At 45.3% G+C, this 19,428-nt stretch overlaps 1 protein-coding gene across 2 annotated transcripts in view; it reads left to right on the plus strand.

Annotated features, from left to right (window-relative positions):
• TMEM98 (transmembrane protein 98) overlaps nt 1-19,428 on the plus strand; it is a 418,722-nt gene that overhangs the window by 305,962 nt on the left and 93,332 nt on the right. For both annotated transcript variants that reach the window (XM_069634076.1, XM_069634077.1), the window contains exons 3-5: nt 5,336-5,539; nt 10,439-10,570; nt 15,490-15,523. In XM_069634076.1, the coding sequence (XP_069490177.1) occupies nt 5,361-5,539; nt 10,439-10,570; nt 15,490-15,523 (345 nt within the window). In that variant the 5' untranslated portion in view covers nt 5,336-5,360. The remainder of the gene's footprint in view (nt 1-5,335; nt 5,540-10,438; nt 10,571-15,489; nt 15,524-19,428) is intronic.

Below are 19,428 nucleotides of genomic sequence, written 5' to 3' on the forward strand. Positions count from 1 at the left end.
TATCGTGTTGTTGCTGATCTCGCTCTTCATCTCGTTCCGGACAGCCATTCGCATCCAGCCAAGCCGCAGCATCCTCCGGGGCACCAAAAAACAATGCTCTACCTTTATGGAAAATGTTAAGCTTTGTAAAATACAGGAGCATGTATTTATATCCTTCTGCGCGTTGTCTTCTCTTGACTGCCATGTAGCTATACCGCTGTCTTTGCACCTGCATAGTGTAGTCGGGGATATGCTGTAATAGTTGCAGATCCTCTTTTCATCGTTCCTCCCTTCCGGAAAAATTCCAAAATCTTCTTGCGATCCTTATAGTTCAACATTTTTGCTATAATTGCTCTAGGAGGAGCCCCGGGTTGCGGTCTTCTCATCAGCGCCCTATGTGCACACTCGACTGCAAACCCTTGAGAGAGCTCACCAGCCCCTATCTTCTGCAATATCATGTTCTCCACATAGGTCGTGGGATCTTGCCCTGCCCGTTCTTCTGATTCCTCAGCCCGATTCTCCAGATTAGCCACCTGTTGCTTCAATATGTGGACTTCTTTGGCGTTAGTTGCGCCGGTATCCGCATTGATCTTCACCGCACTTTCCAGGCCACTCGTCCGCTCTGCCAGGGCCCTCACATCCTGTCTCAACAAGTTGACATCAGTTCCTAATGCGTCTATTTTATTCTCCAATGCAGTTCTCATGTCCGCCATTGCTGCCTCCCATGATGTACTTAGCTCTGTTATGGCCATTAGGATTGCGCTGTCCTCTCGAGAGTCGTCTACCTCTGTCGACGTAGTTTCTTTGCCCTGCGCAGGTGTACCGGGAGACTGTTGCGTTTTCGCGACAATGTCCATCGTGGGCTGCTTACTTTTAGCTCTTCCACCCCTCCCAGTCATTTCACCGCTTTGTTCGTGTCCTAGGACCTGCCCCCTCCGAGACTGACTGCTAGAACTCATCTTGTGCGCCTTTCATATGTTGCAAGTTCCAATGCTTCCAATTTCTTTGTACCTTAAGCTGTGTCCCGGCAGGTTGTCTGTTCTGTTTCGGCACTCTTTTGTCCGGTGAGCTTAAGCACTTCACTGTGCGCTGTCACTCAGGAGTGGGGGCTTACCCCATTGTCTTCCCTTCCAAGGGTTCCTTCCTTTGCCACTCTGGGGGGGGGGCACACGTTTGTCACGCACGCTTCCCACTCCTGTCTTTGGTTGCCAGTGTGTGCTGAACTTTCGTATGAATGAGGGCAGCCTAGATCAATACTATGCCGCAGCCCTTAGCTTCGTTCTCTCCACTTCACCCAGCAAGATCAAACTTGCAGTGCTGTTCTGCACCTGGGCATCATGTGCAGCTCGCCTAGTCTCCTTCTAATGTTTGTTTTTATTGTGCGCCCTCGTCCCAGCTCGCAGGCGCTGCGACGGGCTGCACGTTCTCCCGTGCTCTCCCCGTGTCAGCGTTCTTCTCGCGGTACAGAAGCTGTGAGTCTCAGCCCCCCGCTGTGACCGCGGGCTGTTTCCGAGTCGGCTTCTCGCCACCGGCGCTCCTCTGCGCCGCCACCACAATACGAGGGGCTCTCCAGTTGTTCTCGGGCGCGCAGGAGGTAGGGCCGCAGGTCGCCGTCTGCGCCTGGCTACTTTCTGCTTCACGCCGTGCTGGTCACGGTGTCTGATCTTCGGCGGTCCGCCTCACTTTCTGCCGGCATTCAGTGTATCGGCCAGGGCGGAGATATTATGACCTCACTCCAAGCAGCTTTACCAGCTGCTGTCTTCCAAGGCTCCTTTCAGCCTTTCGTTCCGCTCTCATTTCCGACTGTCCCACAGGTCTCTTTGTCTTCATAGTGCTGCCATCTTGTTTCAATGTTGCTGTTCCCGGTCCACGCAACAATGTTTCATATCTTTCTTTCACTTGAGTCAATCCTCTGCGGGGTACTTGCAAGTTGTGCTGAAAGGTTTCATGCATCCATAACGCTATTATAAGGTCCGTATCTGCCGGCAGGCAGCCTGCGCTTCGGAGGATCAATCCACGGATCACGGAGCTCAGTTAGAGATGTAGCCTACTCCATGGCTGCCAAGCCACACCCCTACAATGTACAATATAATTATTACAGAAATATAGTTACAGCAGAATAGAAGAAGAGACAATTGCCTAGTGTTACAGATGCAGGCGTTCAACGCAACGGTATATGATATGTAGTGTGGGAATTTGTTAGTTCTGGTTTTGTTGATCTAAGAGCCACATTTTAACCCTCTTTTTAAAAGACCAGAAATATGGTCCGGCTCTTAGTGTAGATGGCAAGGAGTTCCAGAGCTTACCTTCTAGAATGGGGAAACTAGTCCCACCTGCTTTTTGTAGTTTGTATTTAGGGCTATTTAGGCAGTGTGAGTAGTAGGACCTAGTTGGTCTGGTAGATCTAGAGAATTTGTTGACCAGGTATTTTGGGGTTGAGTTGGAGAGGCATTTGTGGGTGATTATTAAAACTCTGAGTGCGATTCTATCTTGCACTGGGAGCAAGTGGATATTGCGTCTTATTGCAGAAATGTGATGTGTTCGCAGAATGTTTAGAGCAATTTTTTCAGGTTTTGTTTATTATTGCCTAGGTATAAAGTATTACAATAGTCCAGATGTGATAAAATGTGTTCTAGCCAATGTGATGCAGCTACTGGTGGACAGAAAAGGTTTGCAAGCATTAATAAGCTTAGACATGTAAGCCGTTGCTGACGCCGTTGCATTGATTTGTCTCATGAGGGACAGCGTGGAGTCCAGGTATATGCCTAGAGTTTTGACATCATTGGAGACTTTAATGTTGTTCCCATCAATGTTGAAGGCTTTGTATTGGGTATCTAATTTGCTTAATTGTGACCGTGAGCCAATGAGAAGTAGCTCTGTCTTGTCGTCATTAAGGCAGAGGCCATGCGTGGCCATCCATGCCTGGATTCTTAGATAGATTTCATTCAGGAGCGTTGTGTCTTTGTTGTAGGAGCCTGTTAGCTTGATGAGGATTTGCATGTCATCTGCATAGTTTGTGTAGGTGACACCCAGATCGTCCAAGCGGTCGAACAAGAGCTTGGTAAAGATATAGTATAAGGTAGGGGAGACACAGGAGCCTTGCAGAACTCTGCAGGATATTGGGACAGGTTCAGCTGAGGCCGTGGATGCCAAGACCCTCATAGTCCTGTTTGCTAGAAAGAACTGGATCCAGGTCGCAGCGTTCAAGGAGAAGGCGGCTGCTGCGGTCAAGTGCTTGGTGAGGATGTTATGGTCGACCATATCAAAGGCAGCTGATAGGTCGAGCAGGAGGAGAAGGGATAGACTTCCTTTATCTTTTAATTAATCCATTTGGATTTTTACGTCAAGGAGGGCTGTTTCTGCACCATGTCTAGATCTAAACCTTGAATAACACAAGTCTAGCAGGTTATTGTCTTTAAGGTGTTTTTGAATTTGGAGTTACGCCGCTCTGTCTAGGAATTTCAACAGGAAAGGTACTGTAGTTATGGGCCTGTAGTTGGTCGGGGTGCTAGGGTCAAGGTTAGGTTTTTTGAGAAGTGGCATGACCCAAGCATCTTTGAGATTATTAGGGATTGTACATGTTTCAAATGATGTGTTAATCAAGGAGGTGATGAAAGGTGCAAACTCCTTTGCCCTTTCCTTTATGACGGTTGCTGGACAGATGTCCCGTTGACAACTTGAGGGTTTTAGGCTGGCTATGATCCCTGCTACTTCCGTAGTCGTGACTCGAGTGAATTCAAAAGTGCGGCAATGTTTGGATGGTTGGCTGTGAGGCTCACTGAATTTTAAGCCTGATGTCAAGCTAAGTTTTTGGGCTTCTATTTTAGCTTGTAGAATGGCGATTTGGTCGAGTAAGGCTTTTTGAATTTTTGTACACCGAGAGGCATCTTAAGTGCAAGATTCCGTAGGTGGAGCTGGAGTCTCTAGCTCCCTGAGAATGGTGAATAGCTTTGTATTCTGTCATTGAAGGTATCGCTTTTAGTTTTTAGTTTTTAGGATGGCTGCTTTGTAGTTTGTTAGAAGCAGTTGTGAACTTTTCCTTGTTTGTGTAGGTTGGTATTTTTTTCCAAATGGCTTCAGAGGTTCTTTTGGAACTACGTAAGGCTTTCAAGTCTGGAGTGAACCACTTGTTTACGTGAGCTGGTGGCTTGGCTTTTCTAATTTTTAACGGAGCAATCTTATTTAAGGCCTGGAGTAGGGAGTGGTTATACAAATCAACAAGATGGGACGGGTCCTTATCTAAAAACTTAGGGGGGGGTAAGTGATGGACTGAAGTAGAGGCAGTAGGTTCTCCACAGTAACATTGCGATTGTTTCTGGTCAAGGCAGGAAGAGCTTGTGTGATGGTGGTCAGACCAAGCGCAAGGGGGATTGGAGTGGATCTTAGTGATGCAGTTTAAGTATGCAAGCCAGTCCAGAGTTCTACTTTTGCTGTGTGTTGGGCTGCTAATTCGGTGTGAGAAACCTAGCTCTGAAAGTGTGTTCTCTAAGGCTGTAGCATTAGCATCGTTCATGTAATGGATGCCAAGGTTTAGATCGCCCATCAACATGATGTGGGAGCCAGGTTTAGTATTCCCGGTAGCAACCCAAAGCTGATCCAAGTAAGGCGTGGCGAGTGACGTCACTCTGTGGCACTCTCATGGGATTGGAGCTTACGTGATGATGGCTCCCAACGGTGGCGCCATCTTGGTATTGCCACTTTGCCCGAGTAGACAGGAAGAAGCATCCATCGTCGCCACAGTGACCATCCTTCTCTGCGCTGTGATATGACACATTTAGAACTTTACACTACCACAGACCTTTATTGGGTATTTGGGGAATTACCACCAGTGGTAAATCTACCCGAGCTAATTCTGCCCTTTTTCTGGAGGAAATATTTCCATGCAAGTGCTCGAGGTATTTCCACCTATTGGGCTTCCAGCTTGTGACTAGGCAGACTGAAAAAACAGATGGTAATTTCAGCTACCACCTCACCTTGTAAGGAGGACCTTTGTAAGGTGCTGCTATTTCTGACACTGAAATACTTTTCCAAATGTTATGCACGCAGAACACTACATAATGTATTTATTTATTTAAATTTGTATAGAGCACCACACGCCCTTAGGCCTCAGAGCGCACATTAGTTTGTGTAATTCAGTGGCCCTGTTTGTTTTAATGTAAAGGCACACACTAAGTGGCTGTAACTAATAAGGTGAGGTGAGGCAGTATGAATTGTGTGAATTGTGCAGATTAGAGGGGACACTCCTACAGCTATACGCATTGACCCTGTATATTGAATTAGAACCCACAGTGAAAGTTGTCCACTTAATTCGAGCTCTGTTGTATTCAATCCTTAAGTAATTTTAATGTCTTTTTAGGTGAAGAGGATGCTTCTCTGAAGTGATGATTAAACACTGTAAGGCCGCAGAGGAGGCTTGCAGCGCAGAAGAAATGGAAACGGTGGTCATTGTGGCCATCGGTGTCTTGGCTACAATTTTTCTTGCCTCCTTTGTAGCCTTAATTGTCGTATGCAGGCAGCGCTACTGCAGAGCCAAAGACCTACTCCATCCTTTTGATACCAAGTAAGTGGTGGGTTCCTTCAACATGGTGTTGCTGAAGATGCGGGCATTGCGTTGTTTTCCTGGAATCCTGATTGAGGTGCTGGCAGAGGAGATGCTGTCCTCTCAAATGAACAGTTGTATGGTTGGCCGATTGTATAATACGTTTAGAGGTCAATATGTGGAGATGTGCCTGCACTCAGTGGTACCAGCAGTGTGTGAGGTGCCATGCAGACAATTGTAGTCCACCCTTGAATGATGTCACTTCTGTGTGTATGAGATCCAGACGTGCGCCCTCTGATTGCCGTCCAGTCCCTGAAGAATCTGGTCAACCATGATGTGCCACTATACCTTGTGTATACTGGCACAGGAGGCCACAGTGCTTGCGGGCAGCCAGGTGAAAGGATAATTACGGTTGTCATCAGTTTCCCAGTGGTGGCAATCCTATTAAATACGAGACTCAATCCATTAGGGATATTGAAATGCATACAGTATCAGATGGGAAGAGGAACAGAACTCACCCTTGGATTCTGGGATGCTTTTCTCACCTGGCAACTCATTGCAGCAATATTACTTCTTTTGCCATGTTCTCTGCTGTTTTTAGGCGTGTGTGTGTGTCATTATGAAATATGTCTGATCATGCTTTCCTGACCGAAGGTTATCATTCCAAGATGGACTATCTTGTGCACTCCTATTGTACTCTTTTGAAATACGCCTATGAGAAATAGGTACGGAACAAATAGCATCACATAGGGCTCCTGGCTGCTTTGCATGAAATCATAGAACCTTTTAGGAAAATAAGAATAAATTCAGAGGTTATATTTGGTATGGAAAACAAATCTGTATTAACAAATAGCAGATTGACATTGTTTCTCCCTCATCCAAAGAGCTTCAGGGAATGCTAGTCGATCACTCCATGGCATTTCATTAAGCCGTCTGAGGAAGGTTTTATGATCAACTTATCTGTTTCTCTGCCCCCTTGGTTGCACCACACACTCTTAACCTTCCTAACACAGTCCATTTTATATACGTTTTCATTACCATCATTTTATTTCCCATGTTTGCAGTAAACTAGCGAAGAACATTCTTTTTAACAGAGCACATTAGCTTTAGCTTACCCTTACTCACAAAACACCTTACTTCCTGTGTTTTATCTTTTTGACGCGTAGCATGCTCAAACAATTTTTCCAGATTTATAATACTTTTCTAAAGTCTTTACAGCCATATCTTTATTCATTCACAGCTTTGAGATATTCCACCAAGGATCCTCACCATCTACGCTAAACAATCACCCCCCCACCCCGCTTGCCCCCTCTATACCTGCCCCGACACGCACTCTCTTCAGCTCCTTCTCTGCAATCTCCCACCTTAAGTTCTTAAGGCTTCTCTTCAATAGCCGCCCCTCGGGATCCCCTGGAGACCCCTGCCCTCCTCCAACTATTCTCTCCTCCACCTATGCATGCAGCCTCTCCAGGTCTATTATCAACCACTCACTGACATATGGGATCTTCCCAGAAGCATGCAGAACCTCCCACGTCAAACCTCTACTCAAAATTCCCTCTCTTGATCCTGTCCTCCCTTCCAATTACCCCATCTCTAACAACCGCTTAATAACCAAACTACTAGATCGCAAGGCATATTCCCAGCCCAGCCTCTTTGTACAATACCATGGTGGTCTTCTTGACCCATCCCAGTCGACTTCAGACCTCTCCATAGAACTGAAACCTCCCTTGTCTCAATCTGGTACGACCTGAAAAGAACAGCAGACTCTGAAGGCTGTGCCGCACTCATCCTACCTGACCTCTCGGCAGCTTTCGTCACCATCAACCACTCCATTCTCACAAACAGACTCTTCGCCCTAGGCTTCAGGGACACCACCCTTAGATGGATCTCCCCTTTCCTCTCTGACTCCAAAATCATTTTCCTCATCCGTTCTCCTCTGCCGCCCAGCAAGTCCCCCACAGAGTCCTTCAGGGAGCCTCCCTCTCCTCTTCAACCTCTACCTTTCATCCTCCCTGTGCTTATCCGCTTCCACTATCTCACCTGCTACAACTATTCCAATGACACTCAGATCATCTTTAAGATCCCCAACTCCCTGTCTTCACAACACCCAGGTCTTGCATCTTGCCTCTCAGACATAGAACGCTGGATGATGAACAACCAGCTCTTCTTCCCCAACCTACACCATGGCTGCCTTCCTTAGGACCCCCACCCATTACATCGGTCTCAGTCAAAAATCTAGGATGCACCTTTAGCTTGTACCTGACCCTCTCCCGCCACATCAGTGCCATCTTCAGATCATGCAGCTTCCACCTCTGAATTCTCAAGTGTTTTTTTCCTCATCTTTCCTACCCCATAGAGTCTCTACAATCATGGCCATCATCCTCTCTCGCCTAAACTACTCAAGTTCCTTCTTTCTTGGCGCGCCTGGATCCCAACTCAGAAACCTCCAGTGGATCTAAAACTGTGCAGCAAGGCTTCTCCTAGTGCTCTCCCCTAGAGGACACATCTCCCCTACACTCAGAGTACTCCACTGGTTGGCCACCAGCCGACAGGCCTCCTTCAAAGCCATGTGCATTAACCATGGTGCCATCCATAAGAAAGGCTCTGAATTACTCCAAAACAAACTCACATGCTACCACCCCACCAGGGTCCTTAGATCAGGCTCAGCACACTCCTGGTAGTCCCCCTTTCAAGTTCTCCAGACTAGGAGGAGCCTGCTTCTCTGTCCTTGTATCCACACTCTGGAATTGCCACCAACTCACTCTCCAAATCATAGAGGAACACCTGGCTTTCAGGAAGGCCCTCAAAACCTAGCTATTCCCTCCAACATCCCTGTCAAACCAGCACTGACCAGCGGTCAGACCCCCTTCCCGTGCCCAGCCCCGCCTACCTGTCTGTCATTCAGTTAGTTACCTTGCCTCGTCTCTCATTTATCTTCGGAAATCTGACCCCCACACACTATTCTCTTAAGAGAAGGTTTAACATTCTTAGTATGACTTCACTGTATATTGGAAGCACTTATTAGAAATTGATATTGTAAAATTTGAAAGACTGTCAATTTACAGTGTTAGTGCAAACAAATAGTTAAAGGTCTTCTTTTGCCCACAATACACAGCATCTTGTGTCTCAAAATCCCCTTGCTGCTTGGAAAGGGCCTAAGTCTGATTAAACTCGATTAGCTGTTGCTTTTGTGAGCACCAAGGCAGTGTTTCATTGTGGGTGCTGGCGAAATTCAAGGACACACGACATGAGAATGGATGTCTCTAAGTGGCAGGCCGTTCCCCACCTTGGGGTGCCTCTGTCGCTCCTGCTCTCCTTGTACTTTTAACTCTAGGAAACGCGTACCTGCCAATTCGACTACAGAGAGGGAGAGGAAGAGAGAGAGAGTGAGACAAAGAGAGATAAAGAGGGTGCGAGAGGTACGGAGAGGGGGAGCGAGAGAAATGGATTTGAGTATGATATACCGGATATAGCTAGTTATAACTGTATTTTTGCAGTGTGTCCTGCGTGTTATGTCTCTATTTGCGGTGCATCGTGCATGCACAAAGAAATCTACATCTGGCCCATTTGAATCGAGAAGCTTTTTTCTTAATGTGCTCCCTGCATCTATAAAATCTAGTGGTTGCTGTGTGACTTACATTTGCACATTCTGAACCTGTCCCGGGTGCATGTTCAGGTTATTTTAATGTGTTTCCGCAAGAATCCAGACCTGGCCCATGTCCATTAAGCAGAAGATTTCTTGCTGTGCTTCTGGCATCTACAAAACATTCATCTCACCCAGATGCCTCTAGAATACATCTTAAGTGTTTTCTGATTTTGCAATTGTTTAAGCTGGCTCATTTTCAATTTGCATTGAATATTAACACTGCAACATTTATTTGCAAATTGATAGAAGAAATGCATCATCTTTATTGTTTTGCATTTGTAATAGTACCAATCCAACTGCCCCATGTATATTTAGTCGTTGTGGCAGTTTATTGTATTGTATTTGGTTATTTATATAGCGCTCTTTTCCCATTTGTATGGCCTCAACGCGCTTTGTGGTAGGAACACCCTTGGTGACCGTAGTCAATGTGCTGGAGGTTCTAAGGGTTTTAGATTTGGAGATGCATGTGTGCATTTTCGCCAGTCTAGAACTGAAGTGGCTGGCTAGGCTCGACTAAGCAACCCAAAAAGAGGTCGGGCACATGGGTGGGCGCTGTTGGTGGTTTGCGATAGAGTGCTATTGTTGAAGAATCGATGAGTGGCCAGCTATACCGGATTTCTTTTTGTTGGTAGTAGCCGTATGCTAGTGGCAGAGGTGGTGAGGTACGTCAGGTGTTTCAGTGTGGCCTAATACTCGCACACATTTGCTCAGGCGAAAGGTGTTCCTGAATGGCTCATCTGAGGAGTAATCCCTGGGTTGTTGCCTTCTAAATAATTATAAAAATGCAATGTCACGATCATCGAGATTGGCAATTTTAAAAAGCAGCAAAATACAGTACTTTGGCAGTATGTGATTAAAGTGCAAATGTAATCCCTGTGTCATGTAAACAAATGCTACTACACCTTTTTTGCAGTTGGTGGTGTACAAGTCAACAATAAATACCTTAAATTAATATATATATATATACACATTGATGCCATTTCACAAAACCCATAGGGGTAGTCATAGCAACCACAAAGGGCCTTTCACATTCCAATATTCAACGACATCACTTTAGGTGAAATGACTTGACTTTTGTCTCTGATGATGAGAACATTGAACCTTTTTTTCCATCTCCTTTTGAAAACCTGATTCTGCCGCATATTAACTTGCAATGACTGCATGCATGGGTTTGCAGAGCAGCCTGGAGGGGTTGTAGTAAGTGGCAGCACAGGTGAAGGGAATGGCCACATTACACGCGAGGTTTCTAATGATGTCTTGCATTCTCCCTACAGACCTACCATCGATCTCATTGGTGCCATGGAAACCCAGTCGGAGCCCTCTGAGTTGGAATTAGATGATGTCGTGATAACAAATCCCAACATTGAGGATATTCTAGAAAATGAAGATTGGATTGAAGATGCTTCGTAAGATTCTGAAGTTTTTCTCCCACCTTCTGCCCAAAAGGATTTTGCAATAGACATGTACAATCATACTAAAAAAGTCGCTCTAAATCACTATTAGCATTCCTATTGTAAAAAGACACACATCATGGCATGCCCCAGTTAACTTCACGCCTGGCCACAGCCCGCATGGGCAGAAGAATACGCATTCACCAATGAGGTTTTGAGAAGGTGTTCACGCTCAAAATACTGCTGTGGGTTTGGTGTAGTTTTCCCTGTTTTACAGCAAAAGTCCTTTTTATTTTCTTTAACAAATGTTCTTTGTCGTTTCAACAACACACATTTCAAAGTGGTAAATTTGCTTGACCTAAATGTGGTTGTTACATTTTGTTTTCTTTTTCTTTTAATGCCTCCCCCATTTTCCCCTCCCTGCACCCTGAAACCCCCTTTCCTTACTCCTGCACAGCCCATCACCTCTACATATTATTCATAAATATTGTAACACCACAACCAAATGTAAGTGGACCAAATGTACCACTTTTAAATGTGTATCAAGAAAGCCATGCTACACCATGCATGGCTCTCTATTGTTTCATCAGGTGATGTGCCAGAATCCCACTAAATGGCCATCGAGCAAAGATAGCCATATAACTAGGGAGATCTATATTTAATTTTATTTTTCACGGTCCATCAACCAGACCAAAGATTGCGTTCTCACAGGTTCTCTTCAATGCGTTGAGTCTCGGTAGGATGGCTAAGGGGCAATGTGCTCCTCTTGGAAGCTATATGATGCGGAAAAATACATGTTGGATCCGTGGGTCCGTGCTTAGAAAAACCTCTGGGTATTAAGTGCGTTATAAATAAACAATTATTATTATTATTGCAAAGAACCAATGTTATTGTTACCCAGCACAATAGTCCTCAAGAAGTAGCACATTTGCATGTGCGCTCCACACAGATCTCCGCAGAGCTACACATATGCGATCCACGCCCATTGGGATAAACACTCCAAATCACGATGATCGTGTTGGATTTCTCGCTGGCTACGTTCCCATACATACATTCACATATACATCTCCTCCTCAGCCACACCACAGTAGTATAAGGCAAAGTAGCCGGTGAGTGTGAAAATCGTGAACCGAGTATTGCAAAGGAACCGCTTTGCGCTCTTCTCTGCCAGCTATCCATTTCGTTCACACTCTTGATTTGCAAAGATATGCTGAAACAGAGCTTTCAAGTCATACTCTGTATGCCTTGATATTGCGGGCACATATTATTTTGCATTCCTGTACAATTCATAAATAGTACCAGGATGCAATATAATGTAACCCTTAACCCCTTAAGTGCCAAGGACGAATATGCTTGTCCTTTTGCATAATAGCCTGTCAGTAGCCAAACACTGGTCGCACCTGAGTTGAAGTCCTCCCCAATGGGTTGTAATCATTGCAAGGCTTTGTCGTACTTGGAATGAGCCTGTGTGATTGGCATCGTCGTGCAGTAATTATTTTGACACAGGCGTTCAGGTTTGTGTCATGTTACTGTGCAACGTGTTCTTTATGCATCACACAAGCACATATGCACCATCAGCTGTCAAGAGAAGCTCTAAACTCAGAGGAGCTGTGCCCAGGGTGGTAGATTGGACCCTGGTGCAATGAGTGTGGGCATAGCTTCTCAGGCAACACCCTGACTGCACCACAGTATGCACGGCTCACTGCATTTGTGGAATATATGCATAGAACGAAATATGTGGGCATTATTTGCACATGTGTTGGTCATTCTGAAAACCCGGCTGGATTTGAGAACTGAGTGGGATCAACAGCCCTCCGCCCTTGCAGGTGGAAGAGTGCCAGGGTGTGTGAGAGCGAGTGAGTCTTTACTCGCCCTCTAGTGTGCCCCACATTCTGTAGCACACTATAGGACATTGATTAAGTGCCAAGGACGAGTATGCTCATTCTTTTTGCATAGACTTGCATAATAGCCGGGCAGTTAAGGGGTTAGCCACCCCCCCCACACGCACGCACCATCTCCACATTGTGCAGCATGTTTTGCAGCGGCATCTATGCCGCAAATCACCAGCTCCAGAGTTACGACTTTGTGTGATAAAAACGGGTTCCTGTGCACAGAAAACAATGACTTGGCAATGTATCAAAGCAGGCTGCTATCTTGGTGTGTCGAGTGCTTAAGGTCATGTTCTGAGGCTGTCTATAATGCTCCCGCCCCACCCTACTGAGAGGACAGATAGCAGAGGAGGAAAACAGCATGCCGCCTGTGTGCGGTTCCATTCACAGCACTTTGAGGTGGGATGTTGCACACAGTGTCGGACTGGGCCATACAATTGTCTCGGGCACCAATTAAAAAGTGGCCCACAGTTGCAAATGGCTAATCATTCCTTTTGTGACAGACTGTTTGAATAGTTGCAAAGGGGGAGTATTTTGATAAATTGTGATGCAAATTGTGCATTTTAAAGATTATTTATTCAGCAACACTGGTCAAAACTACTAGCCGCAGAGTGAAAGAACTTATCAAACTGGTCCAAATTGGCCAAAAAAGTGGCCCACTTTGACCCAAAAAACTGACCCACCTCAGAATTTTGTGTTCTTGGTTTGGCCTGGGGCCTATTGCCCTATAGGCCAGTCCGAGCCTGGTTGCACATTGCTTTATATTTCACTGTTGGTTATGCAGTTTTGGTTTAGCCCCCCGGGCAAGGCAGCCCTAAAAGCCCCTTCCAAATATTGCAGGAAAAGGGAGGGGCGGGCCTCGCCTAAAGTGCCAATGAAATGTGATGATACTTGCCGGCAAGGTAAAAGATATGTACGGAGAGAGTAGGCTTTCTCTGTGCAAGAAGCACCTCTGACAGGAGTGCCACACCTTGCATTGCTTTTCGACTTGAATCTCAGTCCTGGGGAGGCCTCTCTCTGGGTGCAGTTCCACACAATGTAAGAGAAATGATCCATCACTCATGACAAGGATGTACTCGGTGCAAAGAAAGCAACCTTCCAGTTATGCCAAAAACCGCACTTACTCTCACTTGTAAAGTGCCCTTTACGCATGAGTAAAGTGCCTCGAGTCACAAAGAATTGCTTAATAATTGTGTTTCCCTTTTCTATTTGTATTTCTATTCTTGGGCTCACGTATCCTACAAAGTGCTTTCTTGGCACTAGTGCCCCCATAGAGGAAAGTGCCAATGCTGACTAGCAGTGAAAGGCAGAGGAGAAAAGGTAAGAAGAAGTGGAATTAACACACCACAAAAGACAATTTCAGTGCATAGGAGACAATACAGAGAAAGCCCTCCCCCACCCTGAAGAAGCTCGACAAATAGAGAAAGAAGGTCAAAGCTGGAAGGGTGAAATTGACAATTTTTGCACAAGCAGCGAACAATATCACTTAATAGGAAGCCAATGAGGTTCAGCTAAGCAAGGAGAGGTGCGGGTGGTGCGGCGAAGACCAAATATTAGACACGTTTTTGAGAATCTGAAGGCTCTTCAGATTATATGCTTGAAGGTACTGGTAAAGAGAGTAGTCGAGACATGAAGAAGAGCTGAGGCCGGCTAGATATGGGGCGAAAGAGTATGAAAGGGTACAATTCTATCATAGAAGCCCTGGATAGTTATAACAAGCGGATGTATAGCCTCACTGGTCTGAGTAGTGAGATAGGCACGTAACGCCGACATCGGAGGTCCTTTACAGCGGTGGACGGGATTGGAGAAGATCCCCAGGGTTTGAGGCCTTGAGCTCTTGATAATTAGCCCTGTGGGTTTTTTGAGAAGTCTGGTGCCCGCATTTTAACTATGTTGTGACATGTGGATATAAATTGTATTGAACACCTGTGTATTTTAATAGCATCAATGCATTGTTTTTAGCGTGATTTGTTTTGCATGTATTTGTTTAATGAATATCTTTATTATTCGAATAAAAAATTTCAAACAGCAGCATTGTGGTTATGCAAATTAGCCCTAATGCAAAGCTTTTTCTCCAGGAAATTGACTTTGTCTACATTTTACATAGCTTAATAAACCCAAGATTGACATTTTGCAAGGCTGGTCATGCAAGTCAAATGTTATTAGCACACGAATGTTCAGATTTCCTATGGCCCATGTCACTCACCTTGTCTCTGCTCTATAATATAGGATTTCCATGAATACATCGAAAATGAAATGTCCGAGGGAGAAAAAACCTAGTCATTGAAATGAAAATGACTTTCGGTTTTCTCTCCAGACATTTCCGACATCCCGCACACACCCCCCCCGACACCTTTACTTACGTTTTGGCGGCACACATCGAAGTGTGCCGCCGCCTCTGCCATCCCTCGGCAACGCCGGTTCCCTTCACGCACGTGCATGGGAACCAGCACCGCAGGGTCCTTTTGTTTTTCTTTAAAAAAAACAAAAACGTTATTGTACTGCGTGCAGGGAACACCCCAGCAACACCCGGTGCAATTATGGCCTTGTTCACTATAATGGCACCTAATGGTATTCTTGTTCGAAATGTTCGGCTTTTTTTAAATGTTCGCACAGCCGAAATTCGAACAAAAATACAATTCGTTTTTTTCCCGGTTATTTTTGCACATACCTATAATATATATACATTTTGTGAGGCTCTCAAACCCCAATGGAGTGATGGACCCCCTCACAGTCAGTTAATTATTTAACATACTGTATATCCCCAATAAAATCTTTAGTCGCTTCTAACTGCGCACTATGGGCAGACAGAACAAGCAGCCTGATTCACACTTTTTGCGGAATACCCGCCTGTCACGACCTGCCGGCTACGACATGCTGGCTACAAGGAATGTCATTGACGCGTCATCAAAAGCAACTTTCGGTAGAGACATGAGAGGAAGAAAGTAATTTCAGAGTTCTGTGAAACTCTAAGCTGAAACTGCTGTGGTTCTTTTGACCCCTCATAGTTCCGTTAAATCACACAAGTATTTTCTTTCTTTTCAGAGGTCTGGTCTCCCACTGCATCGCAATTCTGAAGGTAACTTGATTTTTTAATTGACATGTTGTAATACGCCACAATGCGTTGAATAGAATGCAAAATGTAACCCTTGTTTGCCTCCACCTACTTCCGGGAACAGGGGAACGGTTGCAGGCAATGGCCGCCCGTGCGTCTTTTTACGTCTCCCGCCACCCCGGGACTGCGTTGGAGCATGCGCACAGTGCCTCTTTTTGTCCTGTGGGGGAAGACAATGGCTCTCCAGGAATTCCTCAGTGCTTGAGCAATTGGTCCTCTTTTTACAGTTAGGCATGCATTATATGAAGTATATGGGCGAGGCGTACATAATCGCAAACACTGTGTTGCAGTCAGGGCTTTAAGTGAGCTAAGAAATCGAGGGGTGCCTCGTTTGGGGGCATGGCTTGCGGGATGGCCTAAACAATTACACAAACCCTAGTAAGGTACGCAAACAAATATATAAATGCATGTAAGCATTTATATAGTTGTATGCGTAATTTACTATGGCTTATGTACTATGCAAGACAGCTTGTATAAATAGACATAGCTCTCAACTCACACGCTTTTGGCGGGTGTCACCCGCCTTGTAAAGGGCTGACTCACCCGCCAAGCCTCCTGCACGCCCATTCATTCCAATGGGCGTCTCATCTGCCAATAACAAAATCTGGTGATTTCACCCGCCTTTGCAACACAAATGGTTGAGAGCTATGAATAGAAATATGTTACATATTTCTCTGTTTATAAAAGATGGCTTGAAAAGTGCACAGACCATACTAAGGTCCGCACATAAATATATAAATGCTTGCATTTATATATTTGTTTGCGTGCCTTACTATGGTTTGTTTACTTCAAGATGGCTTGAAAAGTACACAAACCATAGTAAGGAACGCACACAAATATATAACATTTATATATTTGTGTGCATACCTTATGGTTTGCGTACTTTTCAAACCATCTTTTTTAAACATTTCTATGTTTATAAAAGATGGCTTGAAAAGTGCACAATTCAATACATCTTTTATAAAGCTTTGACAACGGAGAAAGCCTGAGGCGTCTTCGGACAAAGCCTGAGGCGTCTTCGGACAAAGCCTGAGGCGTCTTCGTCGGTCGGCAAAGCTTTATAAACGATGGCTTTATAAAAGACGCCTCAGTGACCTGGGGAGGGGGGAACAAAAGGACAGTAACTTCTGCTGGTGACCCCTTGCGCGAGGTTTCACCAGAGGAATTTACAGTGACTGGCAGAAGTGCCAGCCAGCCACAGCGTCGCTGTGGCTAGCTGTCACTTTTGTCAGCTTGCCTGACTTAATGGCCGGCACATCTCCCGCCGAGGCTGCGGCCGCAGCGGGATAATGGGCCACGCCAATGTTGTGGTGGAATTGGGGGGCCCCGGCAGGGCCCCGGCTCAGCCCCACTTTTTGGAGACAGCCGGGGCCCACTTAAAGCACTGGGTGCAGACGATGTTTCTTTATTAAACAGTATGCGTAAGCACTTGTCATTTTCTAATTTACTTTCCTAGACTGACCTTCAGTCTGCAGAAGAACAACTTGGTAGAGTTCCTCCTTTAATTTCACCCTCCTTTTGTTATATCCAGAAGGGGGAGGGCAGCAAAGCAAGCACTGTGCCAGACATCTACAGGCTGTCTCAGAGCCCGTGGACTGATTCAACTGGGGAATTGGTTCATTGCCATTTAGAGAATTTCTTTGAACGATCACTTTTGCAAACGCAGCATTAAATTGTAGGTTATGGTAGGGTTATCACCCTTTGGGTAAGAACCTTTGGCGCAGGGTTATTTAACCATGTTATGTGTATCAGACTTTCTTTGTCATCCACCCTTGTTAACATTCTGGCATACTTGTTCCATTCTTCCAGGCACTCTCTATTTTTGGGTTTGATAGGCTACCAAGTGAATCTTATAAGTGCCTTTGCTCGACACCTGACGATCCCTTCTTCCCAACGTCGAGAGGTGCACACTGGTCCTTTAATGTGTAACTGAGGTCTTGTCCAGTAAAGCAGTGCCTCTCTTTCTCCCTCTTGTGTCTATACATTTAAACAATGAGTTGTCTCTCATGGTCATTTCACCTGCTGGGGGCTCTGATAATATGATAATTACCTTTGGGAAGGTAATCCTTTAGTAGGTAGTAGTGAAAACAGAGACATCCATGCCTGGGCCAGAGGGAGTATTGTGTAGGCTGCCTTGTGAGGTATGTGAGGTAGAGTGACCATAAGGTCTGTCTCAGTGGGAGCTCTTCTTTTCAGGGCAGTGCCGCATTGCACCGCCATCATTTCGGGCATGCAACTCTGCTTAATTGGGCAGCATTTGTGGAAGCGATGCAGGTAGCCTAAATGCAGCGCATTGTCCCCAGGTTCCGCTATCTCTACTAGCCTTTTATTCTGGTTACTAGTCTATCTCTGTCCAGGTTTTTAAAGGGTGCATGGATTCTGAGTGCTATAATAGCCCTCATTTACTTTCTTGCGAAGGCTGAGCTATGCAGTCTTGTCCCACTGCATGATCATGCCACCATGCACTAGATAGAGATGGCTCATTTGCTTTCTTGGGAAGGCTGAGCTATGCAGTCTTGTCCCACTGCATGATCATGCCACCATGCACCAGATAGAGATGGCTCATTTACTTTCTTGGGAAGGCTGAGCTATGCAGTCTTGTCCCACTGCGTTATGATTCCACCATGCACCAGATAGAGATGGCTCATTTACTTTCTTGCGAAGGCTGAGCTATGCAGTCTTGTCCCACTGCATGATGATTCCACCATGCACCAGATAGAGATGGCTCATTTACTTTCTTGCGAAGGCTGAGCTATGCAGTCTTGTCCCACTGCATGATCATGCCACCATGCACCAGATAGAGATGGCTCATTTGCTTTCTTGGGAAGGCTGAGCTATGCAGTCTTGTCCCACTGCATGATGATTCCACCATGCACCAGATAGAGATGGCTCATTTACTTTCTTGGGAAGGCTGAGCTATGCAGTCTTGTCCCACTGCGTGACGATTCCACCACGTACTAGATAGAGATGGTTCATTTACTTTCTTGGGAAGGCTGAGCTGTGCAGTCTTGTCCCACTGCATGATCATGCCACCATGCACTAGATAGAGATGGCTCATGGGCTCAGACATTTGAAGGGATCCCGGTCAAAGGCTGTGCGGTGTCCCCATTTACATCCTAAAACGCTGCATATCTGCACTCTGTCAGCAAGCCTGGAACCACCACTTGCACAGAAGAAAATATCCTTTCTGTGGGACAAGGCCTAAATCCGCACCCCTGAGTGCTAACAGCTTATAGTTCACGGAAACCCACTATGAGAGGCCTGCAACCTATCTGTGACACGGGCTATTAGCTGACCCTGCAGTTTTGCTAATGAATTTAAAAAACGCTGAAGAGCAGGTGTCCCCTATACGCCATAGACCATAGGGGCAGAAATATATATGCAGAAAAGGGAGATCTATGGCAAAAGTCACATGTTTCTTTTTAAATATTCTTTTTTTATGCAAAAAAAAATGTTCTGTAAAGGACACAGCCATGATCTAGACAGCACAATAGGTATATAAACACGCAATTAGAAATACAACATTGTCACATGATTAAAGTGCAGTCCTTAAAATCCCAGCAACTCCCTATATATATATATATATATATATATATATATATATATATATATATATATATATATATATATATATCTCACTTCCTCAACGGAATTTAGACAATTCGATTCTGAAAATTGCAATAAAGCATACAAGTGGACACACATCAAATGTGTGCAGTTATTAAAGCGCATCAACATATTTCAATTGGCTAACAGTCCAGAATACAATACAAATGCGCACAGACGCTATTCCTTAAATAATTCCAAAGAATGCAAGTGAACAACAAAGAAATGATTATTTCCAGTTTACAAGGCTAGACAAAGAGGCT

This window comes from Ambystoma mexicanum, chromosome 13 (assembly GCF_040938575.1).
Source record: "Ambystoma mexicanum isolate Mex_15411 chromosome 13, UKY_AmexF1_1, whole genome shotgun sequence".
Lineage (NCBI taxonomy): Eukaryota > Metazoa > Chordata > Amphibia > Caudata > Ambystomatidae > Ambystoma > Ambystoma mexicanum.